This window comes from Dendrobium catenatum, unplaced genomic scaffold, assembly GCF_001605985.2.
Source record: "Dendrobium catenatum unplaced genomic scaffold, ASM160598v2 fragScaff_scaffold_1221, whole genome shotgun sequence".
NCBI classification, from domain to species: Eukaryota; Viridiplantae; Streptophyta; class Magnoliopsida; order Asparagales; family Orchidaceae; genus Dendrobium; species Dendrobium catenatum.
This window is the reverse complement of record NW_021319683.1, coordinates 359,870-381,661: the sequence shown is the minus strand read 5'-3', so window position 1 is coordinate 381,661 and position 21,792 is coordinate 359,870. Positions and strand designations below refer to the sequence as shown.

Genomic DNA, 21,792 nt, shown 5'->3' with positions numbered 1-21,792 from the left:
AGGATCAGTCAATTTGAGGGAAAGATAAGCCATAAATTTGAGTGAATTTGATAAAATGTTATACTTTTTGAGCTGTGTCGTGTAAAATAATACATTTGAGTTGCTTTTCCTTTGTTTGCTACTCCAATATCTTATATTATTTGGCTGATTTGAGAAAATGTCAAAATGTGAACAAATCCCTTCAGAGCACTAAATGTGTTGACAATCATTATTTTATACCCGTATTAATGTTCATTTCTTGCCTCCATTTTTTTGTTCTTCTTTTATTTTGTTTTGTTTTGTTTTTTTTGGTGCAGAAGTTGAAGACACAAGTTATAAAAAAGACTGTGAACCCGGAATGGGATGAAGAGTTGACCTTTTCTGTTGAAGATCCTTCTGTCCCAGTCAAGTTGGTAAGAGCGTTTCTCAAATAATATTGCTAGTCATCTTATGTGATACTTAGGCTTCGTTTGGGACGGCTTTCTTACTGCTTCTTAAAGCAGCTTTTTAATAGAAAATTTTAATTTTTATATTAAAAAGCTGCTTTAAGAAGCACTAAAAACGCTGTCCCAAACAGGGCCTTAGTATCAAATTTAATGCTTCTAGAAAGTAAGTGCGAGGCACTGAATATCCATCGTAGGTTGTTTTTATATAATATAAAATGCAAGAACTGTTACAACTGCTCTGTAGATTGCTTTCATGATGATTTCTCGGGCATTGATATAATGGTTCTTTTATAATATTATTGGAAGAAAATTTGATTTTGGATAAGCTGGCCAAAAATTGATCATAATTAATTTTAAAGCTTTTGAGTTTACTTTGAGAAGAGTGCAATGCATGGATTAAAAAAATATTTTAGGGTATCATGATGGAATTCATGTCAAGATGGGCTTTACTGCCCTTAGATTTATGCAGAGAGGTCTAGCCCTTTGATATCATATGTAGTACTAATCTTATCATAAATCTAAGTGCAAGGAGGCCCATCCTTATGCGAATTCTGTCCGCATATCATGATGCAATTTTTTTCTCATAATCTTTATAATGTACTTAACACAAAGCAAATTCAAAGATTTTAAAACTCATTCCGATCGTGTTTTGGTTCGGATATTCTTGCCTAATTTTTTTAATCAAATTTTATGCTTGACCTTTATGCACTGATTTGAATCACAGCTTAGAGAATGCAAGTGGATTCTTGAAAATGTTTTTCTTAGTTTCTATTGTAAACATCAACATCTCCTCTAGCCTGTTTTTTAATTCTAACCGGTTTGTGCTATCTTTATGGTATATAGGTTTTTATAAGTTGGTTAGAATTATTTTTTTGCTAAAAGACTTACTATGTTTAGGGACTGGTATTCTTCAATATTGAAAATTTTTTTGAGGGATCATTTGGTTGCTTTAAGTCAGAAAACACGTTTTGAAAATTGATGAAATTTGTTAGATCCATTACCAGCATGTAATTAAAAAACAGTAGTGATTATAAACTCTGAAAAGTCCTTCAAAACCTCCTCAACTGGAATGATATAATCTGCTTACTTCCGGGGAAAAGAAAGATAATATATTACTCCTTTTTTGTGTGTGGTGGATGGTAAAATGATAGAAATCCTCTTGAAAGATTTGGTAAAGAAGTTCATTGAGCAATCTTTTTTTGGTGACATGACAATTTGATCATTTCTCTTGGAAAATATCAAATATGTGCCGGTAGACCTATCACATTAAATACATTGTCGGATAAATTAAAGGGTAATTTAGCCATTAAACTAATAAAATTTGACCCAGGCTGCTTTGGCAGTTATGCAACATGTTGAAGACCCAGGCTGCTTTGGTAATTTTGCTTCCGAAAACATTACCGCAAGTATAAAGAGAAAGAAGAACATACAGAACTTTTTGTATTGATGTAAAGCTTTTCATCACAGCCTTTTGTGTAATCCATTGTATATATATATATATATATTGGTTTTTTAATGTATAGCTTTACACGTGTATGCTTGAGATGCGTTTGGTTTGTTATGAGTGAACTATAGGATGATTTGAGTTGCTTGTTGTAGTAGCCGTGTCAGAGGTAGTGGTATCATTGGCCGCAATGATTGCGGCATGATAGCGGCGGCGGTCCCCCACTAAACCACGTCGGACGGCATCCACGACCGTCCGATCCGCGCGGTTTTGATGGGCGCCCCAGATGACGCCATGTGTCATGCAGGACCGCGGGCTGGGGCTAGCGGTCACGCCAAACCGCGGGAAGCCGCCAATCTGGACCGTTGATCGGTGAGATCAACGGTCACGCACGCTCGCCCCGCCGGACCGAAACCCTAAATCCTATTTCACTTCGTTCTCGCGATTGGGTGGATGAAATTTGATGAAATTTTAAACCTAAGTCCTATAGATGTACAGAAACCACGGGGAAGTGTTATTTCGAAAAATAATTAAACCTACAAAGAGCTATTTTAATCTAAGTGTTTAAGCCATTCTAAGGGATTGCGCGAGATTTTACCGTCCGATCTTCGAACTCTTGACACGGTTGAGCTTGTAGACTGTCCTCGTAAGTTTTCCTTCTTGAATCCTCGATCAAACGAGCTACGGATCTGCTGGATCAAAGCCTTGACCGGATCTAGCTTCGGACCGCCGGAATCTCGTCGCCGGCGGGTGGGAATCGCCGGGAATAGGTCGGGGAAGGTGGAGGGAAGATCCAGGAGCTCTCTTCCGAAAGAAATTATGGCTGGGAGCTCTTAGATCTCGAGAATTTGGAAAAGGATCCCCCACAAGACCTAATTTTTTACTATTTAAACCCCTTGACCTGCCTTGGACGGTGGGGATGAGATCAAGAGGTAAATAGGAGGGAAATAGCATGAAACCCACGGGATTTTGATTTCTAAAACGTTCATAAGCAATTAAATCCATTAATGGAGGCTTAATGAGCTCTAAATAGGTTATTTTAACCTATTAAAGATTTGGTTTGACCAAGTCAACGGTTGACTTGGTCAAACCAGTCAAGAAAATCAAGGGAATCAATGGGTTGAGCCATAGGGTAGGTTCGAATCGATTTAGAATTGATTTGGGCTCAAAAGGTCTAAATTGGTCAACCCTGGTTGACTTGGTCAACCGGGTTGACCCAGGGTCCAAGCTCGAGCTCGACAGACTCGACTCGATCCACTGAACCCAATGGGGAGGGCCATAAGGTCTGGCTTGGTCAATTTGACCAAGTCAACTCTTTAGGCCCGGGTCTGGGCAAAATCGAGGTCAACACCTTGAAAACTGAGTTATTGGCAAGGGCTATGGTCGACATGTTGTTGTAATAGGTAGTGGTCGGTTGAGGGAGAGATATGTTGAAGTCGTTCAGAGACGTCAGAGCCAAAGAATGTCGGCGGTGGCAGTGGCGGCTGCCAAAGCCCGATATTTGGCTTTTGTGGATGAGTGAGCCACCACAGTGTGTCCAGGAGATGAGGGTATGTCTGAGAAGGGAGCAATAACCTGATGTGGATTTGCATGAGTGTATGTCGCTTGCCCAGTTGTCATAGGAGAAGGATGTTAGGTGCAGGGGACCTGTGGAGATAGGAAGGCCATAATATGTACCTTGGAGATGGCGTAGGAGACGTTTGAGTTGTGATATTATGGAGGTTTAGGATTGTGCATGTGTTGGCAGAGGAGATTGACTAAGTAGGTGATGTCGGGTCGTGTAATAGTGATGTATTGAAGAGAGCCCATTAGTTGATGATAGGTGTGGGGGTCCAAGAGTATTGGATCGGTGAAAGCAGTGGTCAGTGGTTTTGTGGATGTTGGGTTGGACCGTTGGAGAGGGGATTGCAATGTTGTAGCTAGCTTGCGTTAAGATAGAGGTGGTGTATAAGGCCTGGGATAGGAAATAAGAGTTGGTGCACTATTTTAATTGCATCCCAAGGAACGTATAAGCTGATCCTAGATGTTTCATGGTGGATTTTTGGCCGAGTAGATGAATGAGAGTGGTTAGAGCTGTTGGATTATTTCCGATGAGAAGAATATCGTCGACGTAGATGAGGAGATAGATTTGAATGGAATTCTTGGAGAAAGTAATAGAGAGTGATCAGTTTTGCTGTGATTGAAGCTGAGAGATAGAAGATGAGTGAAAAATGTGTTGAAACATTGTTTAGGATTCTGTTTAAGGCCTTAAATTGCCTTATACGGGGGACATATGTAATGCAGATGGGAGGGGTCTTCAGATCCACAGGGCTGCTTCATATAGAAATGGTTTCAAAGAGTTCACCGTGAAGAAAGGCATTAGCCACGTCAAGTTGATGCATGGGCCATTGTTGATTGAGGGCAATGGTAAGAAGTATCCGAATGGAATCAATGGATGGCATTTTGGCAAATAGGCTGAAGGTCTCATTGTAGTCAATGCCCAATTCTTGGTGGTGACCATGAGCAACTAGGTGTGCCTTGTGGCGGGCGAGTGCGCCATCAGAGTGGTATTTGGTGCAGTAAGTCCATTTGCAGCTGATGAGTGGGTCAATGTTTGGAGGTGGTGAAACGAGGGGTCTAGATTCGCTGTTTTTGGATATCAAGAAATTCACCTAATTATTGTAGGTCTAATGACTAGATTTTTGGTTATCTAATTAAGAGTTTTCTTGTACATAAAAAATTTAAGTTTTTTTAATCAAATTTATTTTGGCTAAATATGCTTAAGTGCATCTTCTTCAATTTTGGATTTTTTTAGCTTGTCATTCTTAATGTTGTAAACAAGTTGACAAATCTTTAGGCACATTTGCAATAATTAAATCACAGTGAGGGATTTTTGCCATCACATTTTTAGTCAATACTGAATTGTCATCTCTGTTGTAGAAATCTTTCCTTATATAATTTGGTAGAGACTAGAAAAGATTTTTTGGCCGATAATTGTATTGATCCCTGATTGCTGTTGAAATTAGGAGATTTAGGCTTTGTTTGGGACAGCTTTTTTATTGCTTCTTAAAACAGCTTTTCAGTAATTTTTTTTTTTAAATTTTTGTACTAAAAAGCTAATTTAAGAAGCATAAAGAAAGCCATCCCAAATGGAGCCTTAATTTGCACTGATTGGGAGATTTAATTATCATGATTAGATTTTCATTAATTAGTCTTTCTTATTTTGTTTTGTTTCAAATCTATAAATAAAGATTTAAGAGCTGTAGAAGAGAGAGCCAATTGTAATCATATTTTCTCCACTATAATAAAATCATCCCTTCCCCATGAACATAGGCAATTTCTTCGCCGAATCACGTAAATTGTCATGCTTTATTGTGAATTGTTTTATGGCTATTTCCGCTGTTTTGTACAACAATCTCATCTTTAAACTTGATTTGCTCTTCATCTTCCTTCGCATTTTCTGCTCTCTTCATCAGCTTCTAAACATGACTAGATGGTTTGAAAGGATTTTATGATGTTCATGTTAATTTTTACAAACAGCAATCTTCTTCTTGATTTGTAATTCCAGGAAGTGTACGACAAGGATAGATTCAGTGCAGATGATCCGATGGGCGATGCGGAGTTCGACATAAAACCATTTTTTGAAGCTGTGAAGATGGACTTAAAAGGTGATCCTCCTCCTGATGGCAGCGTCTTAAGGAAGCAGGCTTCTACGAGGGCAAATTGCCTTGCTGGGGAGAGCAGTATCTACTTGTTGAATGGGAAGGTTGTTCAGGACATTGTTCTCAGGCTGAGAAACGTTGAATGTGGTGAAATTGAGCTGCAGTTGCGGTGGGTTGATCTTCCAAGCTCCAAAAGCTCATAGGCTAAATAGAGATCTTTGATTGCCATTCCTTTTGTTATCGGGTGGTTCATACTGTATATAATAGTAGGGGATTACCAAATTGCAGATTATTTGATTGTTTTGCAGATCGTTTTCATGGACTAATCATACATTGTTATTTTTTTTTTTTTATGATGCATTTGTTGAATTGGATATTTTTATCTTTCTTTTGAGAACTGGGCTGTAGTTATTTTCAGTAGTAGTCACTTTTTGGTTATGTACCGTCTTTTTTATTGTTTCTTAAATTAATTTTTTTTAATAGTTCCAGTGGAAGGTAAGATAAGATTCGTCGTCTTAGATGATTTGGTCACATTAAACGGAGATCTTCCGATGACCCGGTTAGGAAAGTTGAGGTATTAGATTTGACTTATATTAAGAAAGATAGAGGTAGACTTAAAAAAACTTGGTTAGAAAATACTAGAAATGATTTTTCTTTATTAGATTTAAATGAGAATTTTACTTTTAACATGACACAATGACGAAAAAGGATTCATGGAGCGGATACCACGTAGTGGGACAATGGCTTGATGTTGTTGTTGTTGTAGTATTCAAAAGTTGCTTTAAGAAGGATTAAATAAAGCCGTCTCAAATGAAGCTTTAGATTTTGTTTGGGACGGCTTTCTTTCTACTTCTTAAAAAGGTTTTTAGTTTAAAATTAAAAAATTTTGTATAAAAAGTTGCTTTAAAAAATAGAAATAAAGCTGTCTCAAACGAAACCTTAGTTTAATTCATTCACTACATAGCTAATTATAGTGGGATGAATCTTTTTTTTTTGTATATTTATGTAATACTTTTTGGAGGACTATTTTGAAATTAAACCTATTTTTTTATAAATCAAAGTTCAATAATTTTACGGTGCAAAACTTCGAGCCTTTAACATGCAAAAAGTTCATTCGGCTTTAAAGGGATTAGAATTAATAAAAGATTGCTCTAATTTTATTTTAATAATACGGTGGGATAGCTACAATTAAGTAGACAGCCCACTTAATCAATCATAGTTTATACTAATCTTGTGTTTCGTATCAATCATCTTAATATTTAATATGATTTTTTTATCATCTCAATTTTTTAAATCTTTAAAAATTGATATTTTATTAATTAATCATAATGTAGATAAAATATTTATTATTTTATTAAAAAACTAATTCTTAAACCCGTATTAATTAGAGAAACAATCTATCCACATTTGAATCACATGTAAGGCTAAAAGAATCTTCAACCATCAAATTCAAAGATAAATACTAGCACATTAATTTATGTTAGATATTTTAATGTAAAACATATTTAGGATGGACATCAAAATCCTTAGATTTATATTGGGATTAGTGATGTTTATGATATTCTAAATTGAACTAATTTTTATTATAAGGATATGTTTGTGATATCTGCAACTTTTTATATAAATAGTTGTAAAGTTAATATATGCATAGAAAATAGGTTTTTTAGAAAGTTGTTCAGAAAAAATAACTTCCTAGCAAAAAAATATTATTGGAAACAATGATCAGATAAAAATTATAGTTGCGATATAAAAAGAAATCAATACAAAATTTATTCCAAATAAAACTTAAATTTGAAGTTTTGATGTCTATCATAATTTATTTTGCATTAGGATATCTTCCCTTAATTTTTTATCTTAAGCTTAAGCTCTTATACTAATATGAATGCAATTCAAATAGTTTTAATGCCCATACTTATTATATATGTGGTATCAAGATATCCTAATACAATTTTTATTTTTATAAAATTTCTATTTTAATAAAGGAGAATTTATATTTGTACTATAAAATTTTTATATATTTATATATCTGATACTTCATCATGAAATTATCTTGATCGGGCACGAATCTCGAGGCAAAACCCAAACTGGAAACTTCAAAAATTAAATTCAGGAGCACGTGAACTCCGATTCTCGATGCAAAATCAAGTTGGAAACTTCAAAAATTAATTTGGAGACCATTCGAACTCTGATTTCCACAAACTTACAGTTGAACTGAGCGTCTCGGAAATACGAATCCAACGACTCCAAATTCGACTCAATCCGAGCCCAAATGAGTCCAAATCAAGGACCCAAAGTGCTATTGGAAGCTTCATAATACTGTTTGAGTTACCAAACGATCTCCGATTTTTACGAGCTTATACTTGAATCGAACGGCTCGACGAGACGAATCCAACGAGCCCAAGATATCTGAATTCCGACATCTCTAAGACCTTCAAATATTCATTGAACGGTGCATGATCATAGGAATCAAGATCGGCCGTCCATTCGAACCACTCCAAATTTACCCTTGATGTTCCACTTATTTTCAAGCCATGCCACTCAAGAATTCTATAAATAGAACTCCATTTCCTCATGAAAAGGGGGGGAGGAGGAAGCAAGAAGAGAAGAGGAGAAGAGAAGGAAGAAGCTCCTCCTCGACTATTGCCGGAACCTCGCCGGACCACCGCTGGAGCTCGCCGGACCACCGCAGGAGCCTCACCGGACCACCGCTGGAGCTCGCCGGACCACCGCAGGAGCCTCACCGGACCACCGTCGGAGCCTCGCCGGACCACCGCCGGAGTTTCGCTGCACCACCACCTCAAGGCCCGACGTTCAGGCCCGACATTCTGCTCAAGGCCCGACGTTCAGGCCCGATGTCTTCATCTGAGGCCCTCACCTTTTATCAAATTTAAATACTAAATTTTGTTATTAGTTCTCGCCGCGAATATTCCAGGGGGGAAAAATCACGTAAAAACTCTGGTGTCTCTTATGAATGCTACACCCTCTCTTATCTGCTTGTGTGCTGGATCTTCGTACAATGCTAAGACGTTAAACCATATATTTCTCTACCGCCGCGAATATTCCAGGATGCAACAATATCTAACATCTAAGTCCTATATGACTATCAAATCTCAAAATCGTTAAAAATATCATTAATATTAATTTATTATTATATAAGTATATGTATTATACATAATTTTTTGATGTTATTTACATATTAATATGACATTTAAATAAATACAAAATTTTATATATTAAAGATATAAATATATACAAATTTTATAATGACAAAATCTCTTTATATTTTTATTTTAATTCTCTTCATATAGAATTTCATCATATTTTTAGTTCTTTTTTATGCTTGAATGAATTATGCTGAGATATTTTTTTATTCCGCATATGTGGCTTCTGCTCTCACAGAGAAAATCGCCAGGCTTATCTGATAGGGGGAAAAAAACATCGTCACACCCTCTCCCACACTCATGGCCACACCCGCCACCTCCCAATCTCCAACCTCTTTGATCCTCAACCCCAAACCCACGACAACACTCTCTTCCTCCCCTTTCCACCGGCTTCTCTGGCCTAGAACCATAAGAAGAAGCTCCAACGCCTCCTTCGCCGCCGCCGCCGCCGCGAGAGCGCCTCTCGTACCCACAAATGAAATCGAAGAAGAAGCCTCCGGCGATTTCATCCGGCGGCTACAGAACGGGCCGGACGTGCGTGGGGTGGCGGTGGAAGGCGAGAAGGGCCGGAAGGTGGAACTGACGGCATTGGTGGTGGAGGCTATTGCCGAGTGCTTTGGAGAGTGGGTGGCGGAGAGGAAGGGTGGCAATGAAAGCTCGGTGAGGGTGTCGGTGGGGAGAGATCCTCGAGTTTCGGGGCGGGTGTTGAGCGCGGCGGTGTTTGCGGGGCTAAGGAAGGGGAAGTGCGAGGTGTTTGATATGGGATTAGCGACAACTCCGGCGTGCTTTATGAGCACTGTTCTGTCGCCGTTTGTCTTTGACGCCTCCATAATGGTACAAATAATTACTTCCACAAAAAAAAAAAAAAAAAATCGTCATATTATGATAACAAACTTATGAATAAATCTAATGAGTTTTGAAGGAATATATTAACATAATTTTGTTTTTTCAAAATTGTTTTCTTAATATTCCATATGGTATTTGCTCACTGAAAAAAAAAAAAAAATCTTCTCCGCAGTTGACCGCATCGCACCTACCGTACACGAGAAATGGGCTGAAGTTCTTCACGAAGGCGGGAGGGCTGAGGTCCGGCGACGTTGAACAAATCTGCGACCGAGCTGCTCGTAAATTCGCTCTTAAAAAAACGGGTCTTGGCCGAAGCGGCGGTGCGCCGCTGCCTCCGGTCACCCGCGTGGATTTTATGAGCGCTTACGCCAAGCATCTACGTGACACAATCATCGAGAGAATTTCTCATCCATCCCATTACTACACTCCCCTTCGTGGCTTCAAGGTACGTGAAGCTATAATTTAGCTTGAAAAGTTTTTATTTACTTTCATACTTATATTAATTAATATTTAATATATTATATATCATATAAGAGCATTGCACATTGAATGATTGAATCAACATGACCTGTGAGCAAATGAAGAAAAAAAAAAAGAGTAAAATTTTTATTTGCTTCATTAGTAGTGGGCATTGACATGCAGATTATAGTCAACGCCGGAAACGGCTCCGGCGGCTTCTTCACCTGGGACGTCCTCGAGAAGCTCGGCGCCGACACCACCGGCAGCCTCAACTTAGAACCCGACGGCATGTTCCCCAACCACATACCCAACCCGGAAGACCCCACCGCCATGTCTCTCACCGTCGCTGCCGTCCTCCGCCACGGTGCTGATCTCGGCGTCGTCTTCGACACAGACGTTGACCGCAGCGGGGTGGTTGACAGGACAGGTGCCAAAGTCAACGGCGACCGGCTCATTGCCCTCATGTCGGCGATCGTGCTCCGCGAGCGTCCTGGCACGACGGTGGTGACCGACGCCAGGACGAGCGTATCGTTGACTCGGTTCATCACAGCGGCGGGGGGGCGGCATTGCTTGTACCGGGTGGGCTACCGGAACGTGATTGATAAGGGGGTTCAGCTTAACGAGGACGGCGTGGAAACACACCTTATGATGGAGACTACGGGACATGGAGCGCTCAAGGAGAACTATTTTCTTGATGACGGTAAGCTTCATGAATTGCTCTCTCTCTTAAAATGGACAAAGAACAAATTTTAACACTAAGCATGTTTAATTATTAAATTAACCATTTAAGCATGATTAAAATAAAATTTAGAACTAGGCAATGTTGCCCCTTTAATGAGCGACTTATGTTGACTAGGCAAAGCTGAGTAAGATAACCATTTCACCGTTTTCATTTGAAGGAACACAACATAATGACAAGTTATGTAAATCGCCTATTGCACGACATCGCTAATTGGGAAAGAAGTTATGACTTATAAGTCGCCCGTGCGACTTGCTTCATTCCTCATTTTCATCCTGTTTTGTCTATAGATAACGGTTAGCTGACTCATCTATGCCAACTCAACATAAGTCGCCATGACAACAAACAACTTTGCCTAGTTTTAAATTTAATTTTAATCATGCTTAAATGATTAATTTGATTATTAACTTTGCTTAGTGTTAAAATTTTCCCGTGGATCACTGGTTTTTATATCTTAAGGTATTTTCATTATATTTTAAGCAAAATTTTCAATCTCCTCGACTCTCTGAGAACTTCTCCCATAAATTATTGACAAAAAGCCCAGAGATTCAGTGCAAAAAACTTAAATAAGTTTGCTTAATTATGCTTCATGGTGAGCAATGAAGGTGCATACATGGTGGTAAAAATTATCATTGAGATGGTTCGCATGAGACTGGCTGGTTCCAGCGAAGGAATAGGAAGCCTCATCAAAGATCTTGAAGACCCAATTGAGTCTGTGGAGCTGAGGATGGATGTAGTAGCCCAGCCCAAGTATGCTAAAGAGAAAGGTGCAGAAGCTGTGGAAGCTTTCAGGAAATGCGTTGAGGTTAGAAATCAAGGCTTAGGCTTTATTTTGGACGGTTTACTTACTTATTCTTAAAACAATTTTGTAGTATCAAAAATTTAATTTTTTTAATTTAAAATCTGATTTAAGAAGTAGTAAGAAAATCATCCAAACCAATCTTTCTCATTACTTTTTAAAACATCTTTCTAATTAAAAAAAAAAAACAACTATACTAAAAATTTCTTTAATAAGCAATCATAAAGCAGTCGCAAATGAAGTCTAACAAGCACAATATCTTTTAATGTTCATTTGAGAAAATTTTATTTTACAAATTGCAACCATAATTTTTTATGACTACTATTTTCTCACTATATTTAAAATAATTTTTGGGCTAGCTAGTAAGCTATTTCTTATATCAATTTTAAAAAATTATTTTCTCACATAATTTTATAATCATCTTTACAAAAAATTATCTCTATCTCAAATAAATTCTTCATTTTTTTTTATATTTAGTTACTTTATTTATTCATTTATTTAGTTAGAAACATCATATATAAATTTTAAATTGTATAATTGAATTATTATAAAAGAAATAGAAAGGCACGAAGAACAATATAATATTTTAATTAGATTATGTTTGAATGTCTTCTTATATTTATTGCGTAAGCTCTAAGAAAAGATTAAATAATGATGAAGCAGGAAGGGAAACTTGAAGGGTGGGAGCTGGACACGTGTGGTGACTGTTGGGTGAGCGATGGATGCTTGGTTGATTCCAACGATGAACCAGCTGACGTCGATGCCCGTATGTACAGGTATGATTATGAATAATATTCAGCTTCGATTTGTTTTTTAAATGATTTTCCCTACACCTAAAAGTTCTTTTTTTTTTTACGCCTAACAGTTCTTATAGTTATATTGAGTAAAAAATTTAACTTCAAAGTAATTAATGCATAATTAATCTAATTTTCTAACATTAAGCCTATCATTTAACTTTTCTAATGCCCCAAAAGAGTCCGAGGCTCCGTTTGGGATAGCTCTTATTGTTGCATGAAGCAAATTTTTAGTACAAAATTTTTTTTACTAAAAAAATCATTTTAAGGCTTTCTTTGGGACAATTTTTTTATTGTTTCTTAAAATAGAATTTTATTAAATTTTTGTACTAATTTCATTTTAAAAAGCAATAATAAAACATTTCAAACGAAGCCTAAGAAGCATTAAAAAAGCTGTCTCAAAGAAAACCTTAAGGTGAGACTAAGAAGTAGATAGGGATAGAGAGTAAAAAATTTAATAACTTCACTAAAATTTACAATGTTTTAAAATTAAGGCTTCGTTTGGGACGGCTTTTTTATTGTTTTCTAAAACGGAGTTTTAGTATAAATTTTTTAACAATAAAAAAGCCATCCCAAACGAAGCCTAAATCTGTTTTTGCATTGGATCAATCACAATAGGTGAATTAGTTTTGATTTTGAAGAATTGCTTGATTCCTATTTTGATCAATTTATTGTTGCGTGCTTTAAAATTATGACTAGAAATAAGGTATTTTAGCTAAATAAAATTATTTTTTTATTTTTGAATCCTAATTTCTAACTTCTCTCCTTTTGCCCTAACCTCCTCTAAATTTTATCTATGATTATAAAAGAAGAAGTATTCACTATTCACTTAAATATAAAAAATATTTAAATTTAAAATCATAAAAAATCTTTTTCTGGTTTTGTTTTATGTTTCATAATATAGTTATTTTTCTTATTTTATGGCATGTTTTTATTATTTTTATAATATAAAATAATTTTAATATTTATTAGGTTTCCTAGAAAAATTTATGTTTGTGAAGAGATGATATGAAGAACCTATGGATGAATGTCAGGAAGAGATTGCTTAGATAGCTAAAAGAAAGAAGATTACCTACCCATCTGAAGCCAAAACAAAAAACGTTAGATTTTGAATCTTATAGTTGCCTTTAACCATTGGTTATTTAGTACAGAAGGCTTAGTTTAATCACCCACTGATTCATCCTCTTTGAGCTCGTAAGAAATTAGGAGCATACAAAAAGCCTTGATATCCTCACATTGCTATGTTGAACTAAATAATTATTCATATTGAACAGCTTTCTTACTGTTTTTTGAAGAAGATTTTAAGTACAAAAATTCTAATTGAAAATGTTTTTGTACTAAAAAGTAGTTGTCTTAGGCTTCGTTTGGGATGAGTTTCTTACTGTTTTTTAAAGCAACTTTTTAGTACAAAAATTAAATTTATTCTTTGTATGGAATAGCTTTCTTACTGTTTTTTGAAGCAACTTTTTCGTACAAAAATTTCTAAATGAAAATATTTTTTTACTAAAAAGTAGTAGTTGTATTAGGCTTCATTTGGGGCCGTTTTTTTACTGCTTTTTAAAGCAATTTTTTAGTAAAAAATTAAATTTTTTGTACTAAAAAACTGCTTTAAGAAACAGTAAAAAAAACTATAAAAAAATCTTATATTATAATAAAAAGCTGCTCCAAATGAAGCTTTAATTTGCCGGCCAAAAATAAGATTTCTCAGGTTTATTAAACTTTCAGTTCATATTGTAATTAGTGAGAACTGGCAAGCATTGTTTGCTGACAAACTGATAGTCGTAATTTGAGAGGACTGTCCATTCAAATGTTTGCATTATCTGATAATTGAAGGGATAACTGAGAAATCAATTTAGTTAAATTATATTCTGTAATATCCAACCAAATATATTGTTTCATTGCAGGTCAAAGATTTCTAATGAACTACATGGTCAGTATGGTTGGGTGCATATGCGGCAGAGTGTTCATAATCCAAATATTGCACTCAATATGCAATCTTCAGTTGTTGGAGGTTGCCAAACATTTGCGACAGTTTTCAGAGATCAGTATGCTCTAATTCTGCACTAATTGCAATTAAATATCATAGATTATTTAATTAACGAGTAATTATCTTTTCTAAATTTTGATTATTCTTCTTTAATTACAGGTTCCTGCTGGCTTGTGGCTTGGAGAAGATGCTTGACATCACAGAAGTAGATAACTTTGCAAGGAAGGGGAAGTTGGCTTGATTTGTGTTCTGCTGTCATAGAATGTTTTATGAATAATTGTGATATTTTTAAGAATAAATTATTCATAAATAATATGTTTATAATACAAATAATTTTGTTATTCTGTAATTAATTAAGCTGCTATTCTATGAATAGACTGCGAAGGACCAACAAAGCATGAATTAACCAAGGTTTCAAATGCTTAACTAGACTGCTACAGAAAGCCAAGAGCCTACGTTCAGCTTTGTCAATGAAGATTTAGGCCTTGTTCGGAGCGGGTTTCTTACTATTTATAAAGTAACTTTTTAGTAAAAATAATTTTAGTTCAAGAAATTTTAATACGACAACAACAATAATATCAATATAAGGGTCACCAAGGCAACACATCCATGACTAACTTTGATATAATTGATTAATTATCTTTTATGCATATTATTATTATTTTAAATCTTCTCCTAAATCTATCTATTACATTTTTTTACACCTTAACTGACCATCTATCAAAATTTTGAAGCCATAAGAATCAACCAAAATCCTACTTAGAAGGGCTTTGTTTGATTAGGTTTCCTTATATCTAATGTTATTCTCAATCCTACAGGAGTGTGGTTCTATTTATAAGTTTTTGAGAGTGACGTGCCTTATAAATGCAAAGAAGATCTAGGAAAATTTTGAAATGCTCCATCAGACGGCCCATATTAATCTCCCCGATCATAAAACATTTGTCAAACATTTATGTTCCCAAACAATGTCAGAATTAAGCAATCTTGGGCTCGTTGGATTTATCTCGTTGAGCCGCTCGATTTGACTATAAGCATGATATATTTGGATATCATATGATTATCTAATTTATGCTTTGAATATTCCAAATGTGCTTCGGTCCTTTGATTTGGACCCATTTGGACTCAGATTAGACTGATTTTAGTGTCATTGGGTTCATCTCTTTGAGACATTTAGTTTGACAATAAGTTTGTTGAAATCAAAATTTGAATGGCCCCAAATTTAATTTTGGAAGTTTTCAGCTTGAATATGCCTTAAGATTCGTGTTGAATCAAGGCAATTTTTGATAACGTATTAATTATTTATTAAACTCGATCATTCCATAAAGGGTTAAAACAAATCATCCCAAACTAACCTAAATAGAGCTAGTCTAGTCTTTCCCTTCAAACTAAAATTCAAACTCATTATCATTTTACTATGAACTTCAAATCACTTAATCATTTTTAGCCATCACTCTTATGTTAAGAAAGGGAGATGTAGACCTAAAAAGACTTGGTTAGAAAACATTAGAAATGATCTTTCTCTATTAGATTTAAACGATAATTTGACTTTTAACAGAACACAATGGAGAAAAAGGATTCATATTGCCGACCCAACGTAGTGGGATAAAGACTTGATGTTGTTGTTGTTGTTATTGTTGTAACCATCACTACTCTTATCATAAAGCCTTCTCACTACATTCATTTGGTGTTACTGTTGGTGTCGATGGCGGACATTGACTTTTTTAGAGACAACGTGAGCTTGCCTTATTACGCCAGTGAGCATTGGCATTAGTATCAATAAAAAGTGTCTTTCATGTTGGGTCAGAGGATGTTGGGTAATGGTAGATAGAGCTTTGAATTCTCACCTCTGTGATCCTTCTTGTGTCATCTTCCCTCCTCCAAGTACGCATAAGCAAGACTATTTATAGATATCTAGAGAGAAATAATTTAACAATTTTAACCATAAATCAAAATACACTCAATCTAACTATCCTTATTAATCCCACTTGAACATGTAATACTTTTATATTATTAATATTTTCTAATGATGTTAGAATTTGATGGTCTTATATTAGTTAAATTCATCTCATAAAATTACATGTTTCAACTATATATTCACTGAAAAAAAAAATCAAATAACCTTTGGGATGTTTCCAAAAATTTTAATTTAAATACTTGCATCAAGATTCGTGCTCAAAAACAGTACTGGAGATCATGTGGTGGGAAAGACTCTTTTAGCCTCGGTATAATTCAGATCATATTTAATATTAAAATATTTTATTATTTTGAGAACCCTAACATTCATTTAAGTTTGCTTCAGAATCTTTCAAGCATTTACGGATGGTAGTTCAGGAATCCTCCTAAGTCTTTTGCCCGTCTTGTAGCTGGTTGGTTTCCTTCCTTGTTGGTTCCTCCTATTGCCATTTGCTACCATTTCTAGATCTCTCTTTGCTGCCGTAACGGTAGCGGTCTTCCTCTTCCATTAACTCAACAGATTGGCTTTTATTTTACTTCATATTCTGCTCATTCAGTTTCTCACGTTTGGCGAAAAGTCATAAATCAATAGAAATTATGGTTCTTATTTACTATAGTGGTATCACAACAAAGCCCTACGTGAGGTCTTTGTTGGGTACCCATTGGGTGTCTATGCTTTACTCGGACGGGCTTCGCCTACCCACACCCACTCATGATGTCTTACGGGATTCCATAACCATCTATACCCACCAACTTTCCATGCTTTTTGAAAGCAGTTTGCCACGAACTGATGGCCTTGAGGCTTGTTGCCCTTTGCTCTAATTGTAAACTTTCAAGACACGTATCAGAATTTACCGTAGTCGCATGCAGCATGGTTAAGTGATGCACACTACGTGTTGAGGATTGCATTAATATAAGATATATGGTGATTATCAATGTAAATCGATTTAACCCCCGATGTTGAGTACCCACCCATACCCACCCATAAGGCCATGGGAGTACCCGTACCCACCCATACCCATTGAGTGAGTACATGGGTGGGTGTGGGTGTGGGTATGGGTACCCAATGTAGGGCTCTCTATCACAAACAACATATATTGTTTATACAATTTATAAACTAATAGAGATTGTACTAATTGTTATTTACAGTTATATTACAATAGAGATATCACATACATCATTATTTACTTTTATAATTTTCTCATATTTGTCGATAGTTTGTAAACTAATAGTATTAGTGATTGTTATTCACTAATAGTAATGGTGATATCATATATAATACTAATTTCAATATAAATTTAAAATTTTGAATTTTATTATAATATATCTGTATTTAAATATTTTAATACTTTTTAATGTAATATATATCATGACATTAATTTGAATCATTCTCCTTTATATGTGAAATATAATAAATGAATTCTATCAGTTTTGTTTAGAGTTATAATCATAGGTCTTAGTCTTGTACGGATATCTAGTTCACACACAGAGAACATAAGATTTTTGGTGGTCCATTGGAAGTCCGGCATTACTTAGAAATACGGGCGTCAGTTGGTAGTCCGATGGTGGTTTGGCAGAACTTCAGCGTCGGGCGGTGGTCCGACAGAATTCCGATATCGGGTAGTGGTCCGACAGAACTCTAGTGTCGGGTATTGGTCTGGCAGAACTTCGGGAGTCAGGTGGTGGTCCGACAGAAAATCAGGCGTCAGGTTGTAGTTCGGCAGAACTCAATACGTCAGGTGGTGGTCCGGTTGAACTCCGGGCATCAAGTGGTGGTCCGGCGGAACTCCGAGTGTCAGGTGGTGGTCCGGCAGAACTTCGGGCGTCAGGTAGTGGTTCGGTGGAATTCCGGTCATCAGGTGGTGGTCCGACATAGCTTAGGGCGTTAGGTGGTGGTTTGACGGATCTCAGGGCGTCAGGTGGTGGCCCGGTGGAACTCCCGCGGTGGTCGAGGAGGCAAGGATGCAAGACGATCTCTCTCTCTCTCTCTCTCTCTCTCTCTCTCTCTTCCTTAGGCTTAGGTGTCCCTTTTCAAGAGGAATGATTGATCTATTTATAGATTTCCTAGAGTGGCATGACTCATAAATAGGAGGAGGATCAAAGGTAAATGGAGAGTGATTTGGATGGATGGTCAATGTTGAATCCCTTGATCATGGACCGTTTATCATTTGAATGTCTTAATGATATCAAAATTCAATGATCTTGGGCTAGTTTGACTTGTCTCGTCAAGCCACTCGATTTGACTATAAGCATGTCATGTTTGGAAACTGTCACGTTTGGAAACGGATTGGTAAACCAAATTGTGGTTTGAACCTTCCAACAATGCTTCGGTTCCTTGATTTGGACCCATTTTTGGCTCAGATTGAGTCAAATTTGATGTCGTTGGGTTCGTATTTTCGAGACGTTCAATTCGACTGTAAGTTTGCTGAAATCGGAGTTCAGATGATCCCAAATTTAATTTCAGAAGTTTCCACCTTGAGATTTGTGTTCGATCAAGATTGTTTTTGGATGGTATATAACATACTAGAGAAAAAAGATTCATATAATGGACGCTACATGGTTGAATAAAATTTTTATGTTGTTTTTATTGCTTTTGTATTGATTTTAATTAAATTTTAAACTAAAAATTAACGTTATCAAACTAAAGGAAAGAGGGCAATGTCAGTGTTACTTTATTTATATTTTCATATTTAAATAAAAATATAATTTTTTTTGGGACATTTAGGCCATTTAAGACAAATTCGCACACATAACACATACACAAAGACTCGAACTCAATACCTCTTAGTTGGAAGCCTGAGCTCTCAACCAACCGGCTAAAATGAGCTGCGTAAAATATAATATTTACATAATAATAATAAAATCTCACAGGATGTATGACTGGCCGGAGCTCCCTGCGTTGAAATTTGAACGCACAATGGACCGGAGACTCTCCACTCCATTTGTCGTGCGAGTAGGGAATCGAAATTTCTGTTACATTGCTCAGTCCAACTCCGGGTCAAGAATCGAAATTTTAGAATTTTAATTATTTACAATCATCCCCTGTTTAAATCCACTGCAAAATTTAATTCATCCATGATTCCATGTGTCGTCACAGTTGCCAGAATGCTCAAATACACGCCGGCGTGCTTCACTTGCGCTTCCGCCACCGCGAAGCCGGTCGCTCCAACCGAAACAACCTCCTTCTATGCGACGCACCTCGGCAACGCGTCCATCACCTGGCAACGGCGCGCCTTCCTCGGTCTCTCTCTCCTCGCGGATCTCCAGCTATCAGATTTGCCGACGGAGGAGGACGAGACTGACTCGACCAGCGACCATCTCCACTTCCGCCTCTCCATCCTTCTTCCTTTTAAAAGAAAGGGATCGAAGCGATTACGTTTGCACACCGCCGGCGGCCGTCGGTGCTCGGTGGAGCTCGTTTGGGATCTCTCAAGGGCGATCTTCACCCGCGAATGCGGGCCTGAGCCAGCTGCTGGGTTCTTCTTTGCCATCGCTGTGGACGAAAAGGTGTTATTGGTTGCCGGAGACCGCCGCAATGAGGCATACAGGCGGATAAAAGCCGTGCGGCCGAGGAGCGGCAACATCGGAACAGAGCCGATCTTGAAGAGGGCGGAGGTGAAATTGGGGGAAATAGGAAGAAATACATCGTGGACGGCGATGGCACGATTTGGGGGGCAGCAGAGGGAAGTACTGATTTCGATTGATTTGGAGAAGAAGCGGATGAGGTTGGCGATAAACGGCGAGATGGTTTTGCAAGTGAACCGGCTCAGGTGGAAGTTCAGGGGAAGCGAGAGAGTGGCGGCGGAGGGTGGTGATCGGATCCAGGTGTCATGGGATCTTTATCGGTTTCTTTTCAGGCCAGGATCCGGCGGAAAGGAGTTGTCTTCGCCGGCGCCGGCGAAGAATGGGGATGCGGTGATCGTATTACGGTTTGAGAATAGTGAAGAGGAGAGCTTTCGGGAGAGGGGAGGGTGGGGGTACTTTGGGAAGAGTGGAAATTGGAGTGAGGGCAGTAGTAGTCGGTCGTGGACGACGGGGACTTCGTCGCAGTCGCTGGAGGACTGGGAGAGCCTTGAAGATGCCAGGATGAGGAACTCAGATGCCGACGGGTTTACTTTAGTTATCTGTGCTAGGAAGGGTTAACTTAAAAGGCGGTATTAGTTACTCATTATCTGTTCTTAGAGTTACATGTTCATATTATTTTGATTTGAATGATTACATATATACTTCTTCTATTGCATTGTATTAATTTTAGTGGTAAATTATGGTAACCTATTGTGTTGTTAGCTCACTCTATCGATGTTATTGATTTCAGATTAGGGAAGGGGCCTAGAACTAGTAGAGAGAGGTTGATATGGATTAAGGTTTTTTAATGTATTTTATTTTATTCTTTTATAATCAGAAATGAATTAATAGATTGATTGATGTATTGATAAAAGCCTAATTATTGTTCATGAATTTTGAGGAATGAGCATAATTTTATATTTTGATGTATTTTATTATTAGTTATTTATAATGTGTTGAATTATATTGATAGATTATTAATAGCTTTGACAAATTAATTATATGTTGAAATAGAATCCAAATTTGATTCTAGGGTGTTACGGTAATTCAGTAAATTAGTTACAGGCTAACATTCATAATTACACCATAAAATCTTTTTTATTTAAATAAAACTCATCGGCCCACCCTTTTGTACATACTATTACATTTTAATAACCAATTCATATTAATTATAGTGTTCATAATCAGCCTTGTTTAATTATAAGCAAATATCATATTTATTTTATAATAATAACATTATTTTCTTTATACAATTCAATATCATATATGAAATACAATAATTTATAAAAGACAAGAAATTCTTTACACTATTTATCAACATAAAAAAATCATAACTATCAATTTATTTGATGAAACTTGATAAAATTACAATCAAAATGCACACAAAAATTATATCTATCATATACAAAAAATTACATGGTGAAAGCTTGATAAATCAATAGGAAAAATATTTTTATTAATTTTTAAAAATATCAGAATTATAGAACTCAAAATAATTGAAGATAAAGATAGGATTTAGATTACCTACCATGATCAGATGAAATCTCATAATAGAACTTGCGGATAAAAATGCTTTGTGCAATCTCTCTCTCTCTCTCTCTCTCTCTCTCTCTCTCTCTCTCTCCTCCTCATACTCCTCCTACTCCTCTCCTCTTCCTCTCTTTTTTTTGTACCTAACAAGTCGAATAAAAAGGGGAGAAATGGCTAGGGTAATGGGGTTAAGAAATAGATCAAGATATTTTATTATTTTAATGAACCATTAAATTGATATAGCGTTGTGACACTTAACTTTTCAACACCGCATTGTTCGCTGCATGAAACCAGGCACCACGACAGAACCGCCCAGGCCACGTAACAGTCACTCATAACTTAATTCTTCTTTTAAGAAACTTGAGAGTTCAAAGCCGGGCGCTACTCTCCTTGCTTTGCAACAATCTCAGAGTCGCTGCGCTTGTATACACAGCGCCACAACGCCCAAGC

The 21,792-nt window shown here is 36.7% G+C and overlaps 3 protein-coding genes across 3 annotated transcripts; all 3 read left to right on the top strand.

The window, feature by feature from the left end:
- The first annotated feature begins 212 nt into the window (after window positions 1-212).
- Window positions 213-5,750, top strand: LOC110100277 (GTPase activating protein 1-like). The gene is made up of 2 exons (XM_028699234.1): window positions 213-392; window positions 5,417-5,750. Exons 1-2 carry the CDS (start codon window positions 228-230, stop codon window positions 5,711-5,713), a joined length of 462 nt encoding a protein of 153 aa, XP_028555067.1. The 5' UTR covers window positions 213-227; the 3' UTR covers window positions 5,714-5,750.
- Window positions 5,751-8,902: 3,152 nt separating this feature from the next.
- On the top strand, window positions 8,903-14,668 carry LOC110100273 (phosphomannomutase/phosphoglucomutase). Its single transcript, XM_020827709.2, has 7 exons — window positions 8,903-9,505; window positions 9,690-9,962; window positions 10,160-10,676; window positions 11,321-11,520; window positions 12,178-12,290; window positions 14,213-14,353; window positions 14,455-14,668. The coding sequence occupies exons 1-7, from the start codon at window positions 8,972-8,974 to the stop codon at window positions 14,534-14,536; spliced, it is 1,860 nt and encodes a 619-aa protein (XP_020683368.1). The 5' UTR covers window positions 8,903-8,971; the 3' UTR covers window positions 14,537-14,668.
- A 4,655-nt stretch (window positions 14,669-19,323) lies between these two features.
- Window positions 19,324-20,391, top strand: LOC110100279. The gene has a single exon (XM_020827715.1). It carries the CDS (start codon window positions 19,324-19,326, stop codon window positions 20,389-20,391), a length of 1,068 nt encoding a protein of 355 aa, XP_020683374.1.
- Window positions 20,392-21,792: the final 1,401 nt, after the last annotated feature.

Coding starts and splice junctions, on each gene's coding strand:
- LOC110100277 (XM_028699234.1), top strand. CDS start 228: ATGTTCATTTCTTGCCTCCATTTTTTTGTTCTTCTTTTATTTTGTTTT. Junction 393..5,416: donor CTTCTGTCCCAGTCAAGTTG/GTAAGAGCGTTT, acceptor TTGTAATTCCAG/GAAGTGTACGACAAGGATAG.
- LOC110100273 (XM_020827709.2), top strand. CDS start 8,972: ATGGCCACACCCGCCACCTCCCAATCTCCAACCTCTTTGATCCTCAAC. Junction 9,963..10,159: donor CTCCCCTTCGTGGCTTCAAG/GTACGTGAAGCT, acceptor ATTGACATGCAG/ATTATAGTCAACGCCGGAAA. Junction 14,354..14,454: donor GCGACAGTTTTCAGAGATCA/GTATGCTCTAAT, acceptor CTTTAATTACAG/GTTCCTGCTGGCTTGTGGCT.
- LOC110100279 (XM_020827715.1), top strand. CDS start 19,324: ATGATTCCATGTGTCGTCACAGTTGCCAGAATGCTCAAATACACGCCG.